Source organism: Pelophylax lessonae (genome assembly GCF_965119305.1).
Source record: "Pelophylax lessonae genome assembly, chromosome: 2".
NCBI lineage: Eukaryota > Metazoa > Chordata > Amphibia > Anura > Ranidae > Pelophylax > Pelophylax lessonae.
Genome location: NC_138769.1, coordinates 212076354 through 212100698, shown reverse-complemented (window position 1 = coordinate 212100698; position 24345 = coordinate 212076354). Strand labels below are relative to the sequence as shown.

The window sequence follows — 24345 nt, the reverse complement described above, 5'->3', positions numbered from 1 at the left end:
CCATCCGTGATCATCACCAGTCACCCCATCAATCATCGTCACTTGTCACCCCATCAGTGATCATCACCAGTCACCCCATCAATCATCGTCACTTGTCACCCCATCAGTGATCATCACCAGTCACCCCATCAGTCATCGTCACCTGTCACCCCATCAGTCATCGTCAGCTGTCACCCCATCAGTCATCGTCCGCTGTCACCCCATCAGTCATCGTCAGCTGTCACCCCATCAGTCATCGTTACCTGTCACCCCATCAGTGACCGTCACCTGCCACCCAGTGGCGGCTGGTGCTCAAAATTTTTTTTGGGGGGGGGGGCGCAAACAGAAAAATGTAATAGGCATTGCTTTGGGGCAAAAAACGCTGTAAAAAATTGCGTGACTTTGAGGTCACAAAAGTGTGAAAGGGGCCTTCAGTAATTAAGGTATAGCGTGCCCCCTTTAATGCAGAGATCATCATGCCCCCTTTCAATGCAGAGATGCCAGTGTGCCCCCTTTCAATGCAGAGATGCCAGCGTGCCCCCTTTCAATGCAGCGTGACCAGCGTAAGCGTGTCCCCCCCCCCCCCCCGCGCGAGACCAGTGCACTTATCTCAGCAGTAGCATGCTAGGCATCATCCCTAAGCTCCTTCAGATCCCTCCGCCTTCAGGTGACAGAGCATCATCCCCAAGCCCCATTCAAAACCTTCAGATGTCCAGGTGACAGATCAGTATTCTAAGCATGATCCCCAAGCCCCCTCAGATCCCTCTACCCCCAGGTTAAAAAGCAGCAAGCTAAGCATCATCAGTCTAGTGAAAGTTCAAATATTAGCCCTGCTCTTCACAGCCACTGACTTCTATCTAAGAGGCACTAAAAGAAAAAACTAATAAGGGTTCCTAAAGACAGTTTCTTCCTTGACAGTAGAATGGATGAGGACTCCAGATCTACATGCATGCCTGTAGCAAAGACAAGTCTCTAACCTTCTTCTGATAGGTAAGGGTGTGAATTATTGGCACGGTAGCCTGGTAGTGTATCCTCCAGCCTCATGCTGTGACATGAGTATAGCTTTGCATTATTATCAGCATTGTTGCTTTTTTTTTTCCCGTATACACAACTGCTTTACCTTGGGAGCTCTCTGCTCTCTTGCTTCTGCATTAGGCACGTTGCTTTCCGACAATAGGACCCGACAATAGGATCTGACAATAAGCAAACCTATCATTACCAGTCCTAGCCTAGCTCACCTCTACTTCCACTTTGTTGATGTGATCTCTGCTAATAGAAATAATCAAAGCTTCTAGAAATAGCACATATCAAGCTGTAGGCAACAAGAAGCGTGCTGATCGCCATCAAAAGTATTGATTCATTGGATGCAAACAGTATTGCCTATCAACCCAAAAAAACATAAACACTGTGCAATCTGATCACTGCTGTGTGGTTGTACTGGAATCAGAAAAGGCAGGATAGAGTTAAACAAGAAGCAAGCTGAAGTATGAAGACAAAGAAAACTTCATAATGAGCGACCTCTCTGTGCCCCTCTAGCCATTCCAACATGACAAGGGAAAAGATATTTACCTCATCTCCTGCTCCAGCTCTGAGATGTCAGCCAGGATGAGGAAGACCACTAGCAGGGTGAGAGTGGCAAGTACCCAGCTCCTGAAGTCCGGATTCATGGCTCTCAGCTGCTTCTCCAAAGCCTGCCAGTGCAAATCAGCGAGGTGAAGGTGAGAGCTGGCTGTCCAGACAGCAAGTCAATCCTGGCTTGCGCAAGGCAGGCTTCCCCCCCCCTTAGTCCTCCTGGGCTGAGTGCAGGTGGGGAATGGGGCAGCGGCCGCTCGCGGCTTCTTCAGTCCCCGGTGTCTCCTCGAGTCCTCAGTCCTCCCGCCTCCTCCCCAGCCAATGGCATGGGGTTTGCCTTTCGGCCAATCAGGAAGCGCGTATCGGACCCCCTTCCTGATTGGCCAGGAGAAGGATCCGTATGACAATAGCGAATTTTAATTTGCAATTGTCACACAATGGGTGGGCTCGGGGCGCACTGCTCTGCGCCCCGGGTCCTCCCTTTGCTGAAGCCTATTAGAGCCTCTGGCTCTAATTAGGTGATGCAAAAAAAAAAAAAAAGCCCATTGAACTCCATGCGTCCGGCACCCGGCATGTAGATTAGGGGGCCAGACGCATGGATGGGGGGGGGACGCCCCTGCGCCCCCGACACACCGGCCGCCACTGCTGCCACCTATGAGTCACCTGCCGCCCATCAGTGATCATCCGAAGTCAACCGTCACCTGTCGCACAGCCCATCACAGCCACCATGTCAAAACGGATGTACAGCAGTGAGGAGGCGCTTAAGATCCTCTCCATGACCGATGAGAGCACTGGGGAGCTTTCATCAGAATCCGAATCCAATTCGGAATTTGAAATCGCTAATAGTAGTGGATCGGAGATGGACTCGGAGGAAGAATGGATCCCTCCTAAAAGGGCACGGTGCTCTGGAAACCAGGCAGCCACAAGGGATACACCCCAGGATCCTATGCCCAGGCCCAGTACCAGCACTGCTACCAGCAGTACACCCCAGGAGCGAATGCCCAGGCCCAGCACCAGCGCACTCCCAATTTCTAATCCCCCCTACTACCAGCACTGTAGTGTCACATCCCCCAAGAGCCAGGGCCACTACCCACCTCCCAGATGCTCTTGCCAACCCAAGATGGCAGCCCTCCAACTCGGGATCAGCAAGTATTCCCCCTTTCAACACACCAACACAGCCAGGTGTGCAGGCCAATACCGAGAATTTCGCATTAATTGATTTTCTCCATTTATTTTTGCCCAACAATTTTCTGCAATTCATCGTGGACCAAACTAATCTTTATGCCTAGCAGTTTATTGTAAACAACATCCAATCATCCTATTCCTGTCCGTTTAAGTGGAGAGATTTGACTTTGGAGGAATTTAAAAGGTTTTTGGGCCTCACGAATCGATAAACATGGGGGTTACAAAAAAAAAAAAAAAATGAAGGACATGCCTATTGGTCCACCCACCCCATACACCACATGCCCATATATTCTTCTCTAATGTCCAGGTCCAGGTATGAAATGATTATGCGCTCCCTTCATTTCAGTGACAACAGCCAGTGCCCCCCCCCAAATCATCCAAATTCTGACAAGTTATATAAAATTCGCCCCCTCATAATTTTTTTTTCCCAACGTTTGCAGAACTTTACGTCCCTGACCAAAACATGTGTGGATGAGTCCCTGCTACACTTTACAGGCCGGCTAGGAATAAAGCAATACATTCCTAGCAAAAGGGCCAAATATGGGGTCAAATTATATAACTATGCAAAAGATCCACGGGATGTCTGTATGCGTTCCGCATATACGAAGGAAGAGATTCTCAGCTCGATCCCCCTGACTGCCCGGCCAACATGGGCACAAACGGAAAGGTTGTATGGGATCTGGCGTACCCACTGCTGAGGAAAGGTTACATATACCTGGATAACTATTATACCAGCCTGCCCCTTTTCAAACATCTCTAACTTGAAAAAACCCTGGCCTGCAGACCACCAGGAAGAACAGGAAGGGCTTCCCACAATCCTTGGTGAATTAAAAGAAAAAAGGGGGAAAGAGAGCAGCCTTGAGAAACAACAAAGTGCTGGCCTTGAGATAGAAGGATAGTAGAAATGTTTATATGATGTCCACCATCCATAACGACACCACAGTTGAGGTTCGAAGAAGAGGTCTCATTGAAAAGCCAACGTGTGTCCAGGATTACAATCTTTACATGGGGGGGCGGGGGGTGGATTTTAATGACCAAATGCTTCAGCCCTACTAAGCATTTATAGGGATGATCGAACTTTTGAAAAGTTTGGTTCGGCCAGAACACCCGAACTTCCCGAAAGTTCGGGTCCGGATTCCAGAACCCCATTGAAATCAATGGGACCCGAACTTCGGTAATCAAAAAACACAATTTTGAAGCCTTAAAACCCAATAAATGCCCCTAAAAAGGGCCTAGGGTTCTGGGTCATGCCCCAGGGACTATTAATCACACAAAAAAAAGTTCTTAAAAATTGTCGTTTTTGATAGAGAGACAATTATTGAAAAAATTATTGAAATAAAAAAAATGATATTTCTTTGGATTTAGTGTCTGGGGGGTCTAAAAAGTGTACCTGTGAAGTTTCAGCTCTGTAGCATGTCCAGAACCAGAAAAAAAAGATAATTTTTCTTAGAATTTCAATAGAGCAGGGATAGGGCTATGCTCCTTTTACACCTGGGCGTTTTTGTTTCAGGCGTTTATTGGGCATTTTTTGGGCGTCTTTGGAGGCAGGCATGACATCTGAACTTCTGTATAGGGGTATATATACACACATATATATATATATATATACACATACACACATATAGGTGTGAAAGGAGCGGAGCCCCATCCCTGCAAATAATTTCATTAGTGCAGGGATGGGGTTCCGCTCCTTTCACACCTATATGTGTGTATGTGTATATATACATATATGTGTGTGTGTATATATACCCCTACACAGAAGTTCAGATGTCATGCCTGCCTCCAAAGACGTCCACAAAAAAGCCCAATAAACGCCTGAAACAAAAACGCCCAGGTGTGAAAGGAGCGGAGCCCCATATCTGCTCTACTCAAAATTCTAAGAAAAATTATCTTTTTTCTCTGGCGGTCACCCTGACATGGCAGTCAGAGTCAGTTCACCCTAAACTACACTACGGTCACCCTGACACTTAACACTTTCCCTACAGAAACTAGATTATTGAATCTAACTATAGTGGTATATAGTACCCTAACTACACTGCATATCCCTTTCCTCACACTAATAATTGCTAAATGACATTTTTGCAGCAGGAGTAACAGAACTGCTTCCACTCTCTTCCACAGCCCCTGTATTACAGTGCTAGAGATTTGGCGGGGCTATGTTATATACTGGGGGGCGTATTCAATACTGATTGGCCTCTGGACCCCCTAGTCACTCCAATCACATTCCTAGCATCCTCCTGCCCCCTCAATTGGCTTTTACTCACGTTTCTGGTCCAATCACGGGCTTTTAAAGCCCAGTTCCTGTCCCATTGCATTTTGGGCGGTTCTGGTGCCGAATTCCAAACTTTTACCGCAAAAAGTTCGTAATTCGGCCGAATTTCGAACAGTCAATGTTCGGGTCGAACCGGAGGTCGACCCGAACCGTTCGATCATCCCTACTTAGCAACAAGGAAGTCCCGTTTCTGGTACCAGAAAGTTGCAATTTATTTATTTCAATTGACCTTTTATAATGTTTATGTTATCTATGCCAAATCCACTGAAAGCCCCATCTCCTTCCTAAAATTAATTGAAGAAACTGTCACGTCCCTCATCTACCAACAAGGACCCTGTTTTCATCTGTGCTGACCATTTTCCATGTTTCCTCATATAACCAAGCCATTGCCTTCCACATAAACTGATGTAAATAAATAAAATAAAAATAAATTTCATGTGAACTGACCCTGGCCTGTTTTACCGGTTACGCTTCTGCCTACCATTTGGACTGCTTCCCCATGAATTGACCCTGGCCTGTTTGATCAACTATGCTTCTTCCTACTGTTTGGATTGCTTCCCTGTGAACTGACCCTGGCCTGTTTTATCAACTACGCTTCTGCCTGCCGCTTGGACTGCTTGCACGTGAACTGACCCTGGCCTGTTTTACCGACTATGCTTCTGCCTACCGCTTGAACTGATCTGTTGCTCTGCTACTGTAGTACACAGGGGTCTCACATATGTGAGGGGCTCCAGAATTGTTTTTCCGAATGGAGAAAAACAATTTTTTGGTTCTCTCCGGGTTTCGTAAATTCCGGATTAGGGTCTGGAATCCGGAGGCTTCAAAGAGATTTGGGTGGGAGAAGCCTCTACCCCTGTTCCCAGGTCTTACCTAACCGAGGCTCTCAGCTGACTTACTACCATCATGCCTCTGCCTGCCGCATGAAATTAACTGTAGCAAGAAGCAGTATGTTAATGAAGGGCTGGAGAGCGGTACAATGATTGTCTGCAAGTAACAGTGTACCGAGACCAATATTATAGCTGTGCTGACCATGTCTCTGCCTGGAAAATTCCTTTGGACAAATGCTGTGGCTGTGCTGACAATATCCCAGTATTGACTATAGACTATATTCCTGCCTGCCTCCTGGAAAATTGCTATTGTAGTCGCTAAGCATGTCCCTGCCTGCTGCCTGGACCAATGCTCTCCTCTGTGGAAAACTGCACTACTAAAACCACAGGTAATACTTTTTTTTTACACTTTCCTTATTAGAATGTATTTTGGAGTGTAATTCTTGGTATGTACATGCTATGTGTTAGAAATATGAGGGGCCTTCAAAAATGATAGGTTGTCAGGAAATTAGATGTGTATTTTATGTTCTCAGAATGCCTGACAGTGCTAATGTTGGGCCTCTGTATGTGGTCAGGCTATGTGAAAGTCTCACACATATGGTATTGCCATACTTAAGAGGAGTAGCAGAATGTATTTTGGGGTGCATATACATGCAACCACTTTCCGACCGCCTAACGACTATATACGTCGGCCATTTCAAGCTAAATACTGGGTTTATGGCAGCAGATAGCTGCCATAACCCCGGTATTTTTTTAAAACGGTGGGCGGTGGGCTTTCAGATAAGGGTGGTCCCAGCAGCGTATTTGCTGCGGGATCACCCTTACGGTGCAGGGGAAGAGGTGCCCCTGCCACGTCCCGGACATTTTCCCAGCTTACTGGACCCGCCAGCAGCAGGGAAAACTAACTAGTCCTGGATCCTCAGAGACAGGAAGTCGAGTGAGGGCAAGATGGCCCTCACTCGACTCTATGGTCTTGGAGGACCGAAGCTACGTCGTTGCCTAGCAACCGGTTTAAAGGGCCGTTTTTTTATTATTATTATTTATTTTTTTAACAATTTATTTTTCCTGACAGACTCCATGGCAGCACACGTATGGTAGGCTCCGCCTCCTCTCCTACCCTATAGGACCCCACTCCCATAAATTTTTGCTCCAAGCCAGGAGCCGTGTTCCTTTTTTGTCCTCCTCCTGCAAGAGAAGTGTTACCTTATAGGATGCGTTTTTCTTACATACCTGGTGGCGTGTGGCTTTTCTGGATGATGCTACCTTAGTCCAGCAATCTCAGTATTATCTGGGTGGACCCGGGCAATTTGAAATGATGCCGGAAGATGCCGTAAATCCTGAATGAGAGGTGGGCTGCATCGCTTGGCCAAACGTCCTTGCTACTAGCGGGAGGCCCTTATGCCCTGATGCACACGCCAGTCTCCGGTTGAGGAGCGTTCCAGGGTCTTCTGATGGTATCGGTGGTAATGTATTACTCATTTTCAATATCTTGTGTTTTTTGCTTTTCCTGGTCAGTATGGCGGCTGGAGCGCTCCTGCGTTCCAGACCGCCGCTCTCGGCTCCTCCCCCTGCATCCCTGGTTCCCGATTGGGTGTTCAGGGTGAGGCTTGGTTCCACGCAGTGGTATGCGCATGGGCACACTCTGTTTCCGGTCCTCGATGACGCGGCGGCGTTATGGGGGGGCGTGGCTTTACTGCTCCCGGGAAATTTAAACAGCGGTTTGAGCTGTCATTCTTGGGATGTCTGTGGGCTTGTGCGGCGGCCTCCCCACGCTGTGTCTCTGCCTGTGTTGGGTAAGTCCTGTGCTGAGTCAGTCCTGCACGAATGGGGGAGGGGAAGGGCGGCTATGGGAAGGTAAGATTGAGTTCTTACACTCTTCCTATTGCAGGTTATTTCGCTGTGATCTGCAATGGATGTCTCACCGCCCCCCGGTGGCCAGTCCCTGCGCAACAGGTGAGTTTTGTTTTTAAACTCTCGCTTGTCTGCTAGCTGGCTTACTGTAGCCTGAGCTTTCTTTCCTATGTTTTCTTTTCAGCCCATTTAGGTCTGACCAACGTCCTGCATCTGGTTCTAAGGATAGGTCACCTTCAGGTCATCATCATGCATCATCCAAGTCCAGGCACCGTAGATCCAGGTCTAGATCTAGGCGCCATGAAGATCATCCAAGCTCAGTCAGCCTTTGGTCTTCCCGCCATGCTGACCACCCCACACGCAAATCCTGCTGGGGCTGTAGGGCTGTAGTCCCTGAAGATAGATCCTTGTGTGACGCCTGCTATTCTCGGGTGATTAAGGAAAAACAGGTCCCAGATCAACCAGTGGAAACTCTGGTCAGGCGGATCGTTCAAGAATCCCTAAGGGATTGGGATCCTAGCCGGCTGTCTAGTCAGGCATCTGATACACCAGTTCCCCCTCAGAGGGAAGACTTAGAGCCAGGCACTTCCCAGCCGAGTCGCTTCTAGGAGGATTCCTCTGAAAGTGAGGATGACCTAGAAGACCAAAATACAGGCTTTGATTTTGCCATGGTCCCACCGCTAGTGAAAGCGGTAAAAGAGGCATTAAAATGGGAAGAGCCAGCGGATTCCCCAGCAAAACAGAAGAAATATTTTAAACACCTCAAAAAAGGTGAACTGGAAGAAATCATCACAGACGAATGGCAAGGAGTTGAAAGAAAGAATTCCTTATCGTCCAAGTTCTCTAGGTTGTATCCTTTTAAAACCGAAAAGGTAAAGCACCTTGATTCAGCACCTACAATAGACGCAGCCTTAATGAGGCTGGTTAAACACGTTGCCCTGCCTTTAGAAGATTCCGTCTCATTTAAAGATGGTCTGGATAGACGAATTGATACAGATCTCAAAAAGATCTATCTGTCAGCTGGCATGACCTGCAAACCAGCCCTGGCTCTAGCAGCCACGTCTAAAGCTATGAAGGCTTGGGTAGACAATGTGGAGGCCACACTGCAAAGTGTCTCAGAGGAAGTAGACAGAAACTCGGCTGTTCAAGAGTTAAGGTTGGCAACGGCTTTTTTAGGGGAGGCTTCCATTGATATCATTCGCCTGGTGGCATGGGTCATGCTCTCCTCTGTCACGGCCAAATGTGCTTTGTGGTTACGTCCCTGGCTGGCCGACCCTGCTTCTAAGCAAGCCTGGTGCAGGATTCCTTTTGAGGGTACGTCCCTTTTTGGCAATAAGCTGGACAGTGCCATTACCCGTGCCACTGGTGGTAAATCGGGGGGTTCCTCCCTCAGGATCGCCGTTTTCTAGACCGCAGAAGATTTCAGCACAAACAGAGCTCGGATCGATCCAGAGAAGCCCGCTCTTACAGGCCTGGTCGTGAGTTCAGGAAGAACTGGAAACGTTCTCAACCTACGGGTCAGAAATTCAACAAGGGGACATCTTCAGGTGGCCGGGAGGCCACGAAGTCCTTTTGATATCAAGCCTGCCCAGGCGTTGCGGGTAGGCGCTCGCCTGCGTCAGTTTGCGCACGTTTGGGCAGCCTAGATCACAGACCAGTGGACCGTCAAGACCGTGTCTCATGGTCACGTTTGGTTTTTCGAAGAAACTCCAGTTCTGCGGTTTATCCCTACGGTCTACCTCGTGTGGAAGAAAATAAGTAAATTCTTCTGTCATACGTAGATTCCCTGATCTCCCAAGGCGCTGTCATTCCAGTTCCGGCTGAAGAAAGGTTTCAAGGCCTTTATTCACCTCTGTTCATGGTGCTAAAGAAAAGCGGCACCTGGAGGCCGGTCATAGATCTGACTCATCTAAACTCCTTCATAAGGAAAGAGAGGTTCAGGATGGAAACGCTCTTCACTATCCGTCAAGTGGTGCAACCAGAGGATTGGATGATCTCAATAGATCTGAAAGATGCCTACTTCCATGTCCCAGTAGCAGCAGAGCTTCAAAAATGTCTTCGCTTTGCCGTGGGTTAAGTGCATCTCCAGTTTACCTGTCTCCCTTTCGGGCTTACCACCTCACCTCAGGTCTTTTCAAAGATCTTACTGGCTATTGTAGCCCTGATCAGATCAAAAGGGATCCGATTGTTTCACTATTTAGAAGATCTGCTACTTCTTTCACAAGACCAAGTTCAGATTCTGCAACACAGGTCTCAGGTGATCTCCAACATTCAAGAATTCGGGTGGCTCTTGAACCTGGAAAAAAGTCATCTGGATCCTACAAAATACTTGATCTTCCTGGGGGCACTCTTCAACACCTCCAGAGGCACCATCTCTCTACCAGTGGAGAAGATTCCAGTGATCCGCAGCAGAATACAACCGGCAATGTCAACCTCTTATCTTCGGGCCTCTCAGTGTCTAAGAATAATAGGGACTATGGTCCCCATGGCTCCCATGGTCAAATGGGCACAGTGGAGGATGAGGCCTTTTCAAACCGGATTCCTCCATCAATGGAGCTCCGGGAACCCAGACACTCCTATTCGGATAACATCCTCCATGAGGGCGAGTCTTTCTTGGTGGCTTCAACGGGAAAATCTCCTAAATTGCCATTCAATCGTCCTTGGATCGTTGTAACGTCAGATGCCAGCCGGACGGGCTGGAGCGCGCACTGCCTGTCAGAGGTGGCCCAGGGAACGTGGGACTTTCCCACTCTCGGGTTGGTCTCAAATGTCCTGGAGCTTCGGGCGGCTTTTCGTGCCATCCAGGCTTTCCGTCACTTGGTGACAGGGTCCTCGGTTCTCCTGCGGCTAGACAATACGATGGCAGTCGCATATATCAAGAGACAAGGGGGCACCCGCAGTTCCTCCCTTCTGGAGGAAGTGAGACCGATCATAGCATGGGCCCAACGGAATCTTTTCGACCTGTCAGCTGCCTACCTTCCAGGAGTCCAGAACATTCAGGCAGATTTTCTGTCAAGAACCGTTCTAGACAACAACGAATGGTCCCTTCATCCGGAAACCTTCAAGTGGGTCACCTCTCTGGGGATTCTTCCAGGGGTAGACCTGTTTGCCTCTCCAAACAATGCCAAACTGACGAAGTTCTACTCGAGATGGCGTTATCCCCAAGCCTACGGGATAGATGCTCTGACGAACCACTGGAAGTTCCACAAAGAATATGCTTTTCCCCCGGTTCCAGTAATATTCAAATTCCTGCAGAGACTCAGGAGAGAGAGAGTAGAGGTCATAGCAATCCTTCCGTTCTGGCCACGGAGACCTTGGTTTCCCCTGTTGTTTCAACTAAGTTTCCGGGATCCTGTTCCCCTGCCATTCAGACCGGACCTTCTGTCTCAGGGTCCAGTGCTGCATCCCTGCCCAGCGCAACTACATCTCATGGCATGGTCCTTGAGAGGGAAAGGCTAAAAGCTCTTGGCTGTCCAAGTGCGGCAATGTCCACAATGTTGAGTGCCAGGAGACCGGGCACCAATAAAGTCTACGAGAGGATCTGGTCTAAATTTGAGGATTACATGACTAATGAGTCTGGTTCCATCACTAATCCTAAGATTCATCATGTTCTGGGGTTCCTCCAGACAGGCTTAGACCTATCCCTGGCTGTCGGCTCTCTCCGAGTCCAGATCTCAGCCATCTCTGCCTTCACGGGGACTGCATGGGCGAAACATCCTCTGGTTCGACAGTTTTTCAGAGGTGCGTCTAGAATGAGACCTCCCAGGAAACCCAGGTTCCCCAAATGGGACCTTCCACTAGTCCTTGAGTTTCTCTCATCAACAGTCTTGGAGCACGGAGATTCGCTCTTCCTTAAGAATCTTTCTATGAAGACGGCCTTTTTGATAGCCATCACATCCGCTAAACGTGTCTCCGAAATTAGTGATTTGGGTTGTAAAGAACCTTTTCTGACATTTTTTCCTGACCGGGTCGTCCTGGTCCCTATGCTAGGGCCCAATCCGAAGGTAAACTCAGTTTTTCATGTCAACCAAGAAATTGTTTTACCTACATTCAAATCTCAAGATGACCAGAGTACCCATCAGTTGGATGTGGGCGAAGTCTTACAGTTGTACTTGAAGTTCACAGCTTCTTTCCGCAAGTCAGACTATCTATTTGTTCTTTTTTATGGAAAGAACAGAGGCAAGAGGGCTTCCTCCAGAACTATTTCTAGTTGGATAGTTCAGACCATCCAGTGGGCATCCAGAGCCAAGGGACTGGCTCCTCCGGAAGTGGTGACGGATCATTCCACCAGAGGGATTTCTACGTCATGGGCGGCTTCCCTTCACGTTGCACCGGATGTCATTTGCAGAGCGGCCTCATGGTCCTCGATTAATACTTTCATGTCACACTGTTGTGTTGAAACTGCTTCTTTATCCTCAGTTGATTTTGGTTTAAAAATATTGTCTGTTGACGGTGCAAATTAAACCTATTTCTGTTTGACCAGCAGTTGCCCACACGGGTGTGTATGGCTAGTTATTTCCCATATGTGTGCTGCCATGGAGTCTGTCAGGAAAACGGAAAATTTATATCAATACTTACCGTAATTTTCCTTTCCTGATGGACTCCATGGCAGCAGGAGTTCCCTCCCATCTGCTGGAGTAGTCTATTTATGGAACACGGCTCCTGGCTTGGAGCAAAAATTTATGGGAGTGGGGTCCTATAGGGTAGGAGAGGAGGCGGAGCCTACCATACGTGTGCTGCCATGGAGTCCATCAGGAAAGGAAAATTACGGTAAGTATTGATATAAATTTTCCGTTTTTTCTTTTTTAGTGTAGTTGTGAGTTGTGAGGTCTTTTTGACCCCAGATTTCACAATAAAGAGGACCTGTCATGTCTATTTCTATTACAAGGAATGTTTATATTCCTTGTAATTGCAATAAAAATGATCAAAACATTTTTTTTAAAACTGTGTAAAAATAAAAAATAATAAATAAAATAAATAGGAAATTGAAATTGCCCTGTCCCCATTAGCTCGCGCGCAGAAGCGAACGCATATGCAAGTCCCGCCCACATATGTAAATGGGAGTTCAAACCACACATGTGAGGTATCGCCTCGATCGTTAGAGAGAGAGAGCAATAATTTGGAGTCTTAGACCTCCTCTGTAACTCTAAGCTGGTAACCTGTAGAAATTTTTAAAATGTCGCCTATGGGGATTTTTAAGTACCAATGTTTGTCGCTATTCCGCGAGCGTGCGCAATTTTGAAGCATCAACATGTTGGGTATCTATTCACTCACTATTCATTCACTGTTCATAACATTATCTTTCACATTATGGAAAAAAATTGGGCTAACCTTACTGTTTTCTTATTTTTTAATTAAAAAAAAGGGAATTTTTTTCCCAAAAAAATTGCGTTTGAAAGACTTCTGTGCAAATACGGTGTGATAAAAAATATTGCAATGATCTCCATTTTATTCTCTAGGGTCTCTGCTAAAAAAAAAAACATATATAATGTTTGGGGGTTCTAAGTAGTTTTCTAGCAAAAAAAAAAAATTTTTTAGCTTGTAAACACCAAGTGTCAAAAATAGTCCCAGTCTTAAAGTGGATAAATGGACAACTTTGTATAAAGTGCTACTTGGATGTTGGGCCTCTGTATGTGGCTAGGCTGTGTAAAAGTCTCACACATGTGGTATTGACATAGAAGGAATAGCAGAATGTATTTTGGGGTGCAGTTTTTGCTATGTACATGCTATGTGTTAGAAATATTGCATAAATTGACAACTTTGTGTAAAAAAAAATGCATTTTCATTTTCTTTCCACATTTTCCAAAAACTTGTGGAAAAAAAATGACATGTTCAAAAGACTCATTATGCCTAAAAAATTATACAATGGGGTGTTTGCATTCTAAAATGGGGTCATTTTATGGGGGTTTCCATTGTCCTGGTGCTCCAGGGCGTTCAAAAGTGTGACAGGTTGTCAGGAAATTTTATGTGTAATATATGCTTCTAGAATGCCGGACGGTGCCACTTGGATGTTGGGCCTCTGTATGTGGCCAGGCTGTGAAAAAGTCTCACACATGTGGTATCGACATACTCAGGAGGAGTAGTAGAATGTGTTTTGGGGTGTAGTTGCAAGTATACATATGGTGTGTGAGAGAAATAACCTGTTAATACGACAATTTGTTAAAAAAAATTCATGTTGCAAAGAATCGTGGGAAAAAATTACAACTTCAAAAAACTCACCATGCCTCTTATTAAATACCTTGGAATGTCTACTTTCCAAAAAGGGGTAATTTGGGGGGTATTTGTACTTTCCTGGCTTGTTAGAGTCTCAAGAAATGAGATAGGCCTTCAGTACATCAGGTGTGATCAGGTGTGATCAATTTTCAATGATTAGTGCAATACCTTTCACAAAGACCAAATAATATACACTTATTTGGGTTATTTTTACCAAAAATAAGTAGCAGTATACATTTTGGCCAAAATTTGTGAAGAAAAATTACTAATTTGCAAAGTTTTATGACAGAAACAAAGAAAAATGTGTTTTTTCACAATATTTTCAGTCTTTTTTTATTAATAGCACAAAAAATAAAAAACCCAGTAGTGATTAAATACCACCAAAAGAAAGCTCTATTTGGGTGAAAAAAAGGACACATTTTTTTTGGGTACAGTGTTGCATGACTGAGTAATTATCATTCAAAATGTGAGAGCGCTGAAAGCTGAAAATTGGTCTGGGCTGGAAGGGGGTGAAAGTGCACTGTAGGCAAGTGGTTAAAAAACTAGGGTTTTCTGTGCTAAAAATGGTGAAAAAAATGAATGTGCAAAAAATTATATATAGGGGAAAGCTGCAATACACTGGTCTATGGAAAAAAAAACAATCAACAAATATACATAAAATGTGCAGCGCTGCCAGGAGGGCTCCTGGCAGGTATATGGGTCATGTAAGGCTGAACACCTGAGTGGACTGAGAGACCTGCATTGATCTATTTGCTTTGCGGAGATTTGCCTGTCCCAGGGAATCATTTGGACACATGCCCACTTTGACCTACCCTAACCGGTGGTCAATTGGTTCCGGTAAGAGGACACCTTTGTTGTTTGATGCACGGGGTGATCTCCTTCTTCTACCTTGATACCATCTCCTGGTGTTGGACTTCTTGATATCTGACCTTTTGGAGTATATCTGCATTTTTGTTGGACTATACATTAATCAGTATTGCCTATCATTTGTGCTTGATATAATTTGGCGCTGTACCATTATCAATTAGCTATAATGTGTAGTGCTAGCCCTAATTTTATAGAATATCAATGTGAAATAAACACAGATGAACACAGTGCAAACAAATACACCATAATAACTGTGATTCGGTGAAGTGATAATATAGTCCAACACTCCAAACAAAAACAATGAGTGAAAAAAATAACAATAAAGAAAAAAAGTCTGTGAAACACCCTAACCACCACAGCATTGAAAAGGAACCACAGGTCCCAGCAGAGGATTCAAAGGAGGTCTCTTCCCAGCTGTAACAGAAGCAGTATCACCCGTGAGCAAACAATATAAGGATGGCTCCTCACCAGAAAAGCAGGGCCTCCCAACCTAATGGGTTGGCCATATACACTTTAGGAGAAAACAAGCCAACTGATATAAGATCACCAGGCCGCAGGTTCTCATAATATATCGGCACCATCAGAAAGAGACCATGGTTGCAAGGGTAAAATAGGAGAGACACGGATAGTGTAATATTGTCTTTAAAAAAAACATTTATTAAAGGTTGCACTTACATAATAAAAGCAGAGACAGGCATGTCAGAAATGTCCAGGTAAAAGCCGCAGCGTCCCGCGATCATATACAGAGCCGGCATTCAGGTGGCGTGGTGACGTCACGTCTGGTAACGCCCGACACGTTTCGTCATAGGTTGACGCCCCAGTGTTTGTATTAAATGGAATGTATAGAGCATTTTTTGCAATGATTCTCTACATTAACATTTTACAATATATGAGGTTTACAATTTTAGAAGCTAGCTCTTCCAGTTTTAGCTATTGTATGAAATATATCAATTTCTAAATAACTACTGGATAGAGCTTCCAATTGCACAGTGCAATTACTCTGTTTGTCTTTTAAAATGTGTTGAGAAAAGATATCAGTCACCTATTAAATGCATTGGTTTCAAAAACTCATAGGGATTGATTAGCTTAATGAATATAGACTATTCACTTAGTAAGGCTAGGTTTACACCTATGTGTTTTTTAATGCTTTTGCAGAAACGCACCACTATCCATTTAACATGGTTTCCTGGGGGCGTGGCTTAGACATCAGAGCTTGAGAATGTGTGGACTTTGAGCTCCGGGAAAACTGCTTAATCTTTACCACCCGCAGGGGTCTTACAGGAGTGTTCTCCCCATCTCAGGATGCCTCCCAAGTTATGACAGTCTCCGCAGCAGCCTCAATGAACCCCTCTGAACCGCTCCAGCTTCATAGATGCCTATTTTTCTTAAAGCCACCGGGGACTCCCCGAGTCTACCAAGATGGCGTTGACACTAGACTTCGCCAACTTACACGTGGCTTCTCCTATCCTATTTTTGAGGTTAGTACCCACATTGATTCCTCCCCCCACCTCCCTGTATTCCTCTAGACAGTCATGATGACTACACATCTTGGGGGTAGAGTTGAAATATTGGGAACTGGTATTTAGCATATGGTCCCCACTTTACATGCGTTAAAGGACCATAGCCTGGCACATAATAATTGGATAGATGCCCTCTCCGACCAGCTGGATGATTATAAAAATAGGAGCCACAGAGCTAACATTCCAATTAGAGGCCTACCGGAAGCTACCTCTTCCAGGGACATAGTCCCCACTTTACAAGGCCTCTTGAAAGATTCTGGGCTGGGACGCCCCAGGCCACATTGAGATTGATCGTGCCCATAGGGCTTTGAGGCCATCATCGAATGATATGGCCAAACCTAGGGACATTATTTCAAAGCTACACAAATATTCTTGAAGGAGATTATTATGTTTCATATGCCTGGCGTCTCCTATGTGGACTTTTATGGAGCCAAGCTGTCCTTGTACCCAGACTTTTCTCACCACACACAAATGCAACGCAAGGTGCATAAATCATTGCTTGAATCCCTCTGAGATGTGAAGCTCACTTATCTTTGGGGATTCCCATTGAGCCTTTCTGTTTATGAGGACGGCAGATTACCCTGAGAGATAAGGATGATCTGCCCCGCTTTTTGACACAACGTAATCTGCCTTCTGTTGATATACCAGATGGACATTCCTCTCTGGATATTCCTGTACCTACTAATCTACAACCTTGGCAACCACCCCATAGATGAAGACAGAACTGTTTAAGATCTGGATCATCAGGTCAGGCCAGGCCTCACATTGTCCTTCATCTCCCTATGACTACTTGAATAGCCATACACTACACCTGAGATGTGATCTACTGCTCCCCTGGAAGACCTCCAATTTCCAGGCTGGAAACACATTTCTTTCAGGACTTGGTCCCCCTACTGCCCACTCACCTATATAGTCAGTGGTTCCTTAGCAACTCTCCTCACGCTAAGTCAGGAGGAGTGGCTATCGCCATTCATAAAAACTGTTCCTTTTTTTTCAAGTAGATCACTATGCTGATCCCTACAGGATGTTTGTGTTTCTTAAAGGCACTATTTTTGATCGTAAATTTACTTTTGCAGCTTTGTACGCCTCGAACACTAAACAGCCAACTTTTATAGACTCAGTGCTGGAATCCCTCTCCTCTTTCCATGAAGGGCAACTATTTCTGGGGGGGGGGGGGGATTTTAACATGTGCCAGTACCCTCGTCTAGACACTTCCAGTGGCCAGTGTGTACATTCCTTTGCTTTTCTAATATACTACAGAAATCCTTGTATGCTTATCGCCTGGTTAACTGCTAGGGAGTCCTTCATCTCACAGCAGAGAAAAAGACTATCTATTATTCGGCTACTCACGATGTCTACACTCGCATTGATTTTCTGCTAATGGACCAATAATTTTTGGAGTCACTCTCCGGTTCGTCAATAGGCTCTCTTACACTAGGCAGGATCGAGGCAGAAGGGATTCCAGTCATCCTAGTTGCCCCGGACTGGCCATGCTTGGCTTGGTACGCTAATCTGGTGTGGCTGGTCACGGACGTTCCTTGGAAGCCTCCTCTCAGGGAGGATCTTCTGTCCCAAGGGCCAATCTTCCATCCTGCTTTACAGTCGCTGGATTTGATGGTCTCTGTTGCCACCTTGGGACCTCAGTTTGGTCCTCTCAGTCTTCTAGAAGCCTCCTTTTGAGAATCAGTGGGAGATTCCCCTGCTTACACTTTCCCAGAAGGTGCCCTTTTTGGTGGCTATCTTTTCTGCGTGCAGGGTGTCGTAATTGCCGGCACTATCCTGTCGTTCACCTTACTAGGTGTTTCACAGAGATAAGGTGATTTTTCACCTCTGTCATTCCTCCCTCAGGTTGTCTCTGATTTTAATTTGAATAAATACATTGTGTTGTCTTCCCTGTGTCCCAGGCCAAAACATCCGAAGGAAATTACTTTGTATGCCTTGGATGTGGTCGGCAATTAGGGTGTACCTGGCAGCTACGGAGTCTTTTAGGAGTCTTTTTTTGTGCTCATGGATGGGCCTCAGAAGGGGTTGTCTGCTTCCTCTGTGACCATTTCCAGATGGATCAGACAGACGGTTGTTCAGGTCTATTCCATCCAGGGTCAGGTTCCTCCTTTCCCTGTCAAGGCTCATTCTACTTGGGCGCTCAGTGCCTCCTGGGCCTTCCGTCATCAGGCGTCAGTAACGCAGGATTGCAAGGCGGGCCTCCTGGTCATCGGTGCACACTTTCACAAAGTTCTATAAAGTGGATGTGTTGGCATCTGCGGATGCTTCCTTTGGCCGCAAGGTTTTTGCAGGCTGCAGTTTAGGGGACCTGGTCCTCTTTGAGGGTGTATTTTTTTTTCAGGTGATCTCCAGTTGTTTTGGTTGAGCTCCTGTTTACCTGGTTGGCTATAGTTAACCTTGGGAGTTTCTTTTTTGCTGTTCCCACCCCTTATGTTTAACATTGCTTTGTGACGTCCCAATGACTAAGAAGATCGGGAGCTGTGTCCGTCAATGAACGAAAGAGAAAATTGGATTTTTGACTTACAGTAAAATACATTTCTCTGATGTTCATTGACGGACACAGCACCCACCCCTATGTGGAGTTGTAATCCTTCTGACACTGCTTGTAACACAACTGAGTACCTATAGCAGAGAGAAGGAGTATACCCCCTGGGACTGCCCATAAGCAAAGCCAGACTTTTTTTCTGCCTAGTGTCCTACTCCTGTAGGGGGCAGTATAACCCAACGGTTAAGAAGATCAGGAGCTGTGTCCGTCAATGAACATCAGAGAAATGGATTTTATGGTAAGTTAGGAGAATCCCATTTTTGCTTTTCAGCTGCTTACTCAAAAATGGCAGCATAAATATATAAAAGTCATTTTAGAGAAAAGACATTTCACATCACTCCCAGACCTGACAGGAAGTGAAGAAAATATCCCCTGTGGGAACACAGATGACAAGAATATCCTGACAAAGGACTTAACCCTTCCCCATTATATCAAAACAATGAAATAAACATTTTTGTCTGGAGTTTGGCTGGAATTTTGGTTTTGTGGGGAACCAGAATTTAAGACCATGCCTCATAATTACCAGCAAATTTGTCAACCTGTCATGTAAGGTCTTTCAGTTGGCTATTGGGCTGCCTGTCCAATAGACATTATAGGCAGACTGATGGTCAACAGAAGGTGCTTGCATGGCAAGATGACAACACTGCTAATAATTATAAGGCAGTCATACTGCAACAGGAAGTAAAGTAAATGGCAGGATTTCCATTGAAAAAACCTTGCCACAGATTGAAAAATAAATATTTGCTTAAGAAAATGTTAAACTTCAAGGGATGATACAAAACATGCTTGTAAATATATTTGGGGTTTCCATATAATCTATATTACCAAAAGTATTGGAATGCCTGCCTTTACAAGCACATGAACTTTAGTGGCATTCCAGTCTTAGTCTATAGGGTTTAGTATTGAGTTGGCCTACCCTTTTCAGCTATAACAGCTTCAACTCTTCTGGGAAGGATGTCCACAAGGTTTGGCCATTCTTACAGAAGGGCATTGGTGAGTTTAGGCACTGATGTTGAAGAGAAGACTTGGCTTGCAGTCTGTGGTCTAATTCATCCCAAAGGTGCTCTATCAGGTTGAGGTCAGGACTCTAAGCAGGTCAGTGAAGTTCCTCCACCCCAAACTCGCTCATCCATGTTTTTATGGACCTTGATTTGTGCACTGGTACGCATCGCATTAATGTTGGAACAGGAAGGGCCAACCCCAAACTGTTCTCACAAATTTGGGAGCATGAAATTGTCCAAAATGTCATGGTATGCTAATGCATTAAGAGTTCTCTTCACTGGAACTAAGGAACCAAGCCCAACCCCTGAAAAACAACCCAATGCAATAATCCCCCCTCCACCAAATGATTTAGACCAGTGCACAAAGCAAGGTCCATAAAGACATGGATGAGTGAGTTTGGGGTTGAAGAACTTGACTGGCCTGCACAGAGTCCAGACCTCAACCCGAAAGAACAACTTTGAATTAGAGCAGGGACTGCAAGCCAGGCCTTCTCGTCAACATCAGTGCCTGACCTCACGAATGCTCTTCTGGAAGAATGGTCAAACACTCCTAATCTTTTTGGATAGCCTTCCCAGAAAAGTTGAAACTGTTAGAGCTGCAAAAAGTGGGCCAACTCAATATTGAACCCTATGGACTAAAGCCCCGTACACACGATCAGATTATCGAACGATCTGTCGTTTGTTTTTGTGGCATGCTAGTCTGATGTGGAAGAGGTTATTTTCATACAAATTTTCCCGTACGACAGAATTCTAATTCAGAAGTGATGTCATGTGTTGGATTGTTTTGTATGTGTTCTTTCGTCTCTGAGCATGCCTAGTCTTGCTCTCAAGATTTATTCAGTCGAAAACTGTACTAATGAGACGAAAATTGGACGTTGTGTTGATGGACGATAAAAATTTTATAGCCTGCACATCAGGATTTTTTTAGGCCGAAAAGTCGGAGTCAGCTGTCGAAAGCACCATACTAACAATCCGAAAATCGGCAGATCGGTCGTTGGATGGAATTCCCCTTCAGACTTTATCGTGTGAACAGGCCCTATGACTGGGATGCCATTAAAGTTCATGTGTGTGTGTAAAGGCAGGCGTCCCAATACTTTTGGTAATATAGTGTACTCTTAATGGACAGATCAGTAATTCCAAATATCAAATAGGTCAAGCAGAGAAAACATTTTTAAGCAAAAAAAATTATGGAATAAAGCTAAACCAAAACATTCTGGGGTTAATTTACTAAAACTGGAAAGTACAAAATCTGGTGCAGATCTGCATAGAAACAAATCAGCTTCCAGGTTTTTTGTCAAAGCATAATTGAACAAGCTGAAGTTAAAAGCTGATTGGCTATCATGCACAGCTGCACCAGATTTTGCACTCTCCAGCTTTCGTAAATCATCAACCCCAATATATAAAATATAATGGAGACATGACTTTTTCACTTACTCGAATTGTGTGTATTCGTCCACCAACTCTGTTCTGAGCTTCCAATAGCACCACGTTAATTCCCGACTCTTTGAGCAGTTTAGCAGCAGAAAGTCCTAAATCAACAATTGCCATAAATTAGCTATTACCATCTAAAAAATGTGCCATTTACTTCAATACCCAAAAACTTAAAATACATTCTTTCCAAACGTTTGTATATTATCTATGGTATTTACAAATCTGAACGGTTTCTGCTAAATTATCAGATTATTTGGCTGCACAACAACACAACAACACTGCAAATAGTTCAAATTGTGTTGAGGAAGGGCCATAGTTTTTTTTTTTTCCTTACAATCGTTATTATACATAACTCACAATTAAAGTCTCACCCTTTAATCCCTTTATAGTCCTTGGTCACCACATGTTGTTATTTGTGACTGACCTTTGTTTAGATATTCCTTGAAATACCCTGTTCACTCAGTAAAAATACTGCTTTCTGGGGTCCCACCTAAGTGCTCTGTGCTGGCAGAGCTGAGTAGCAGCCCCACCCCTCATCATACACAGAAAATCACTAGGTCTACAGTCTGGTACACATGAAACAAAAGTTAGTCAACTGAGCAGGACCAACTTCTGTTGAATGGTCTGATCAGTGTATATATCCTTTGCCTGCTGGACTGCACAATCCTATTTAGAAAAACACCAACAAGAGCGCTGTTGGTAGGTGGTCACTAAATGGTGCTAGAGTACAGTAAGGCAGGCCATACATGGCAGCAGGAACCAGCCAACATTCGAACTGTGTATGGGCAGGCTGAATGTACCAATTTGATTGATTGAGGGATTCCTGCATCAACATTGTCTATGTTGATGGGGAATCAAGCAAATTTCTTTTCTGCACCCGCTGATTGTAAAAAAAGAAATTTCAGTGTATGGCTGGCCTTAATGAGCTCAGCTGGATGGGCTGATATACGTTTCTACATAAATACAGTAAAACCTAGGATTGCGAGCATAATTTGTTCCAGAAACATGCTTGTAATCCAAAGCACTCTTATATCAAAGCAAATTTCCCCATAAGAAATAATGGAAACTTAGATGATTCGTTCCAACCATTTATTCATAAGTCCTTCAGTTTATAGTCCATATAAAAAGATTATAGCAATGTGATAGGCTGTGTCACCATAAAATGCACATCCACAAATGGCAGCCTCCATAAGGGGGTTAGAAGCAAAATACAGCAGGAGCTACAGTGCATAAAAGAGAAGAGAGGCGCCTCTAAGTGTAGCAATATGGTTAAATTTAATGAAGGTTCAACATTTAGCAACTCACATGGTTGATGGTTAAAAGAGGCACATCTAAGTATGCAGGCATCTGGGTTAAACTATCCTCCTCACCGCCCGCTCCCACCATTGTCAGTCCGCAATCGTGACTGGGAAGACTACTCTGCAATAAAGCAAGCTGAAAGCGAGGCTTGAAGCTCTTTTGGAGTGCAGTTTGGAAGGGATGACATCGATGGCGGTGCGGAGGATTGTCTATGTAGAAATCTTTACCCCAAATGCCTGCATACTTAGAAATGCCTGTTTTAATCATCAACCATACGAGTTGCTAAATGCTGTACCTTCATTAAATGTAACCATAGTGCTACACTTAGAGGTGCCTCTCTTCTCTTTTTTACCCAGTTGTGACATGACGTGATGCTACTTGTAGAGTATCTCAGAAAAGTGAGTGCACCTCTCACATTTTTGTAAATATTGTATTATATCTTTTCATGTGACAACACTGAAGAAATGACACTTTGCTACAATGTAAAGTAGTGAGTGTACAGCTTGTATAACAGTGTAAATTTACTGTCTACCTCAAAATAACTCGACACACCATTAATGTCTAAACTGCTGGCAACAAAAGTGAGTACACCCTTAAGGGAAAATGTCCAAATTGGGCCCAATTAGCCATTTTCCCTCCCCAATGTCATGTGACTTGTTAGTGTTACAAGGTTAGTGTTACACTTGTTAGTGTTACAAGGTCTTAGGTGTGAATGGGTTAAATTTGGTGTTATCGCTCTCACTCTCTCATACTGGTCATTGGAAGTTTAACATGGCACCTCATGGCAAAGAACTCTCTGAGGATCTGAAAAAAAGAATTGTTGCTCTACATAAAGATGGCCTAGGCTTTAAGAAAATTACCAAGACCCTGAAACTGAGTTGCAGGACAGTGGCCAAGACCATACAGTGGTTTAAAAGAACAGGTTCCACCCAGAACAGGCTCCACCATGGTCGACCAAAGAAGTTAAGTGCATGTGCTCAGCATCATATCAAGAGGTTGTCTTTGGGAAATAGACGTATGAGTGCTGCCAGCATTGCTGCAGAGGTTGAAGGGGTGGGGGGTAAGCCTGTCAGTGCTCAGACCATATGCTGCACACTGCATAGAAATTGGTGTGCATGGCTGTTGTCCCAGAAGGAAGTCTCTTCTAAAGATGATGCACAAGAAAGCCTGAAAACAGTTTGCTGAAAACAAGCAGACTAAGGATTACTGGAACCATGTCATGTGGTCTGATGAGACCAAGATAAACCTATTTGGTTCGGATGGTGTCAAACATCTGTGGAGACAACCAGGCGAGGAGTACAAAGACAAGTGTGTCTTGCCCACATTCAAGCATGGTGGTGGGAGTGTCATGGTCTGGGGCTGCATGAGTGCTGCTGGCACTGGACTGGGGAGCTATAGTTTATTGAGGGAACCATGAATGTCAACATGTACTGTGACATACTGAAGCAGAGCATGATCCACTCCCTTCAGAAACTGGGCCGCAGGGCAGTATTCCTACATGATAACGACCCCAAACACACCTCCAAGATGACCACTGCCTTGCTGAAGAAGCTGAGGGTAAAGGTGATGGACTTGCCAAGCATGTCTCTAGACCTAAACCCTATTGAGCATTTGTAGGGCATCCTCAAACGGAAGGTGGAGGAGCGCAAGGTTTCTTACAATTACCAGCTCCGTGATGTTGTCATGAATGATTGGAAGGGAACTCCAGTGGCAACCTGTGAAGCTCTGGTGAACTCCACGTCCAAGAGGTCATGACAGTGCTGGAAAATAATGGTCGCCA

At 45.0% G+C, this 24345-nt stretch overlaps 1 protein-coding gene across 1 annotated transcript in view; it reads right to left on the bottom strand.

The window, feature by feature from the left end:
* LOC309547668 (amine oxidase [flavin-containing] B-like) overlaps positions 1–24345 on the bottom strand; it is a 198095-nt gene that overhangs the window by 143533 nt on the left and 30217 nt on the right. The window contains exon 2 of the mRNA XM_082247563.1: positions 21270–21364. Within this exon, the coding sequence (XP_082103689.1) occupies positions 21270–21364 (95 nt within the window). The remainder of the gene's footprint in view (positions 1–21269; positions 21365–24345) is intronic.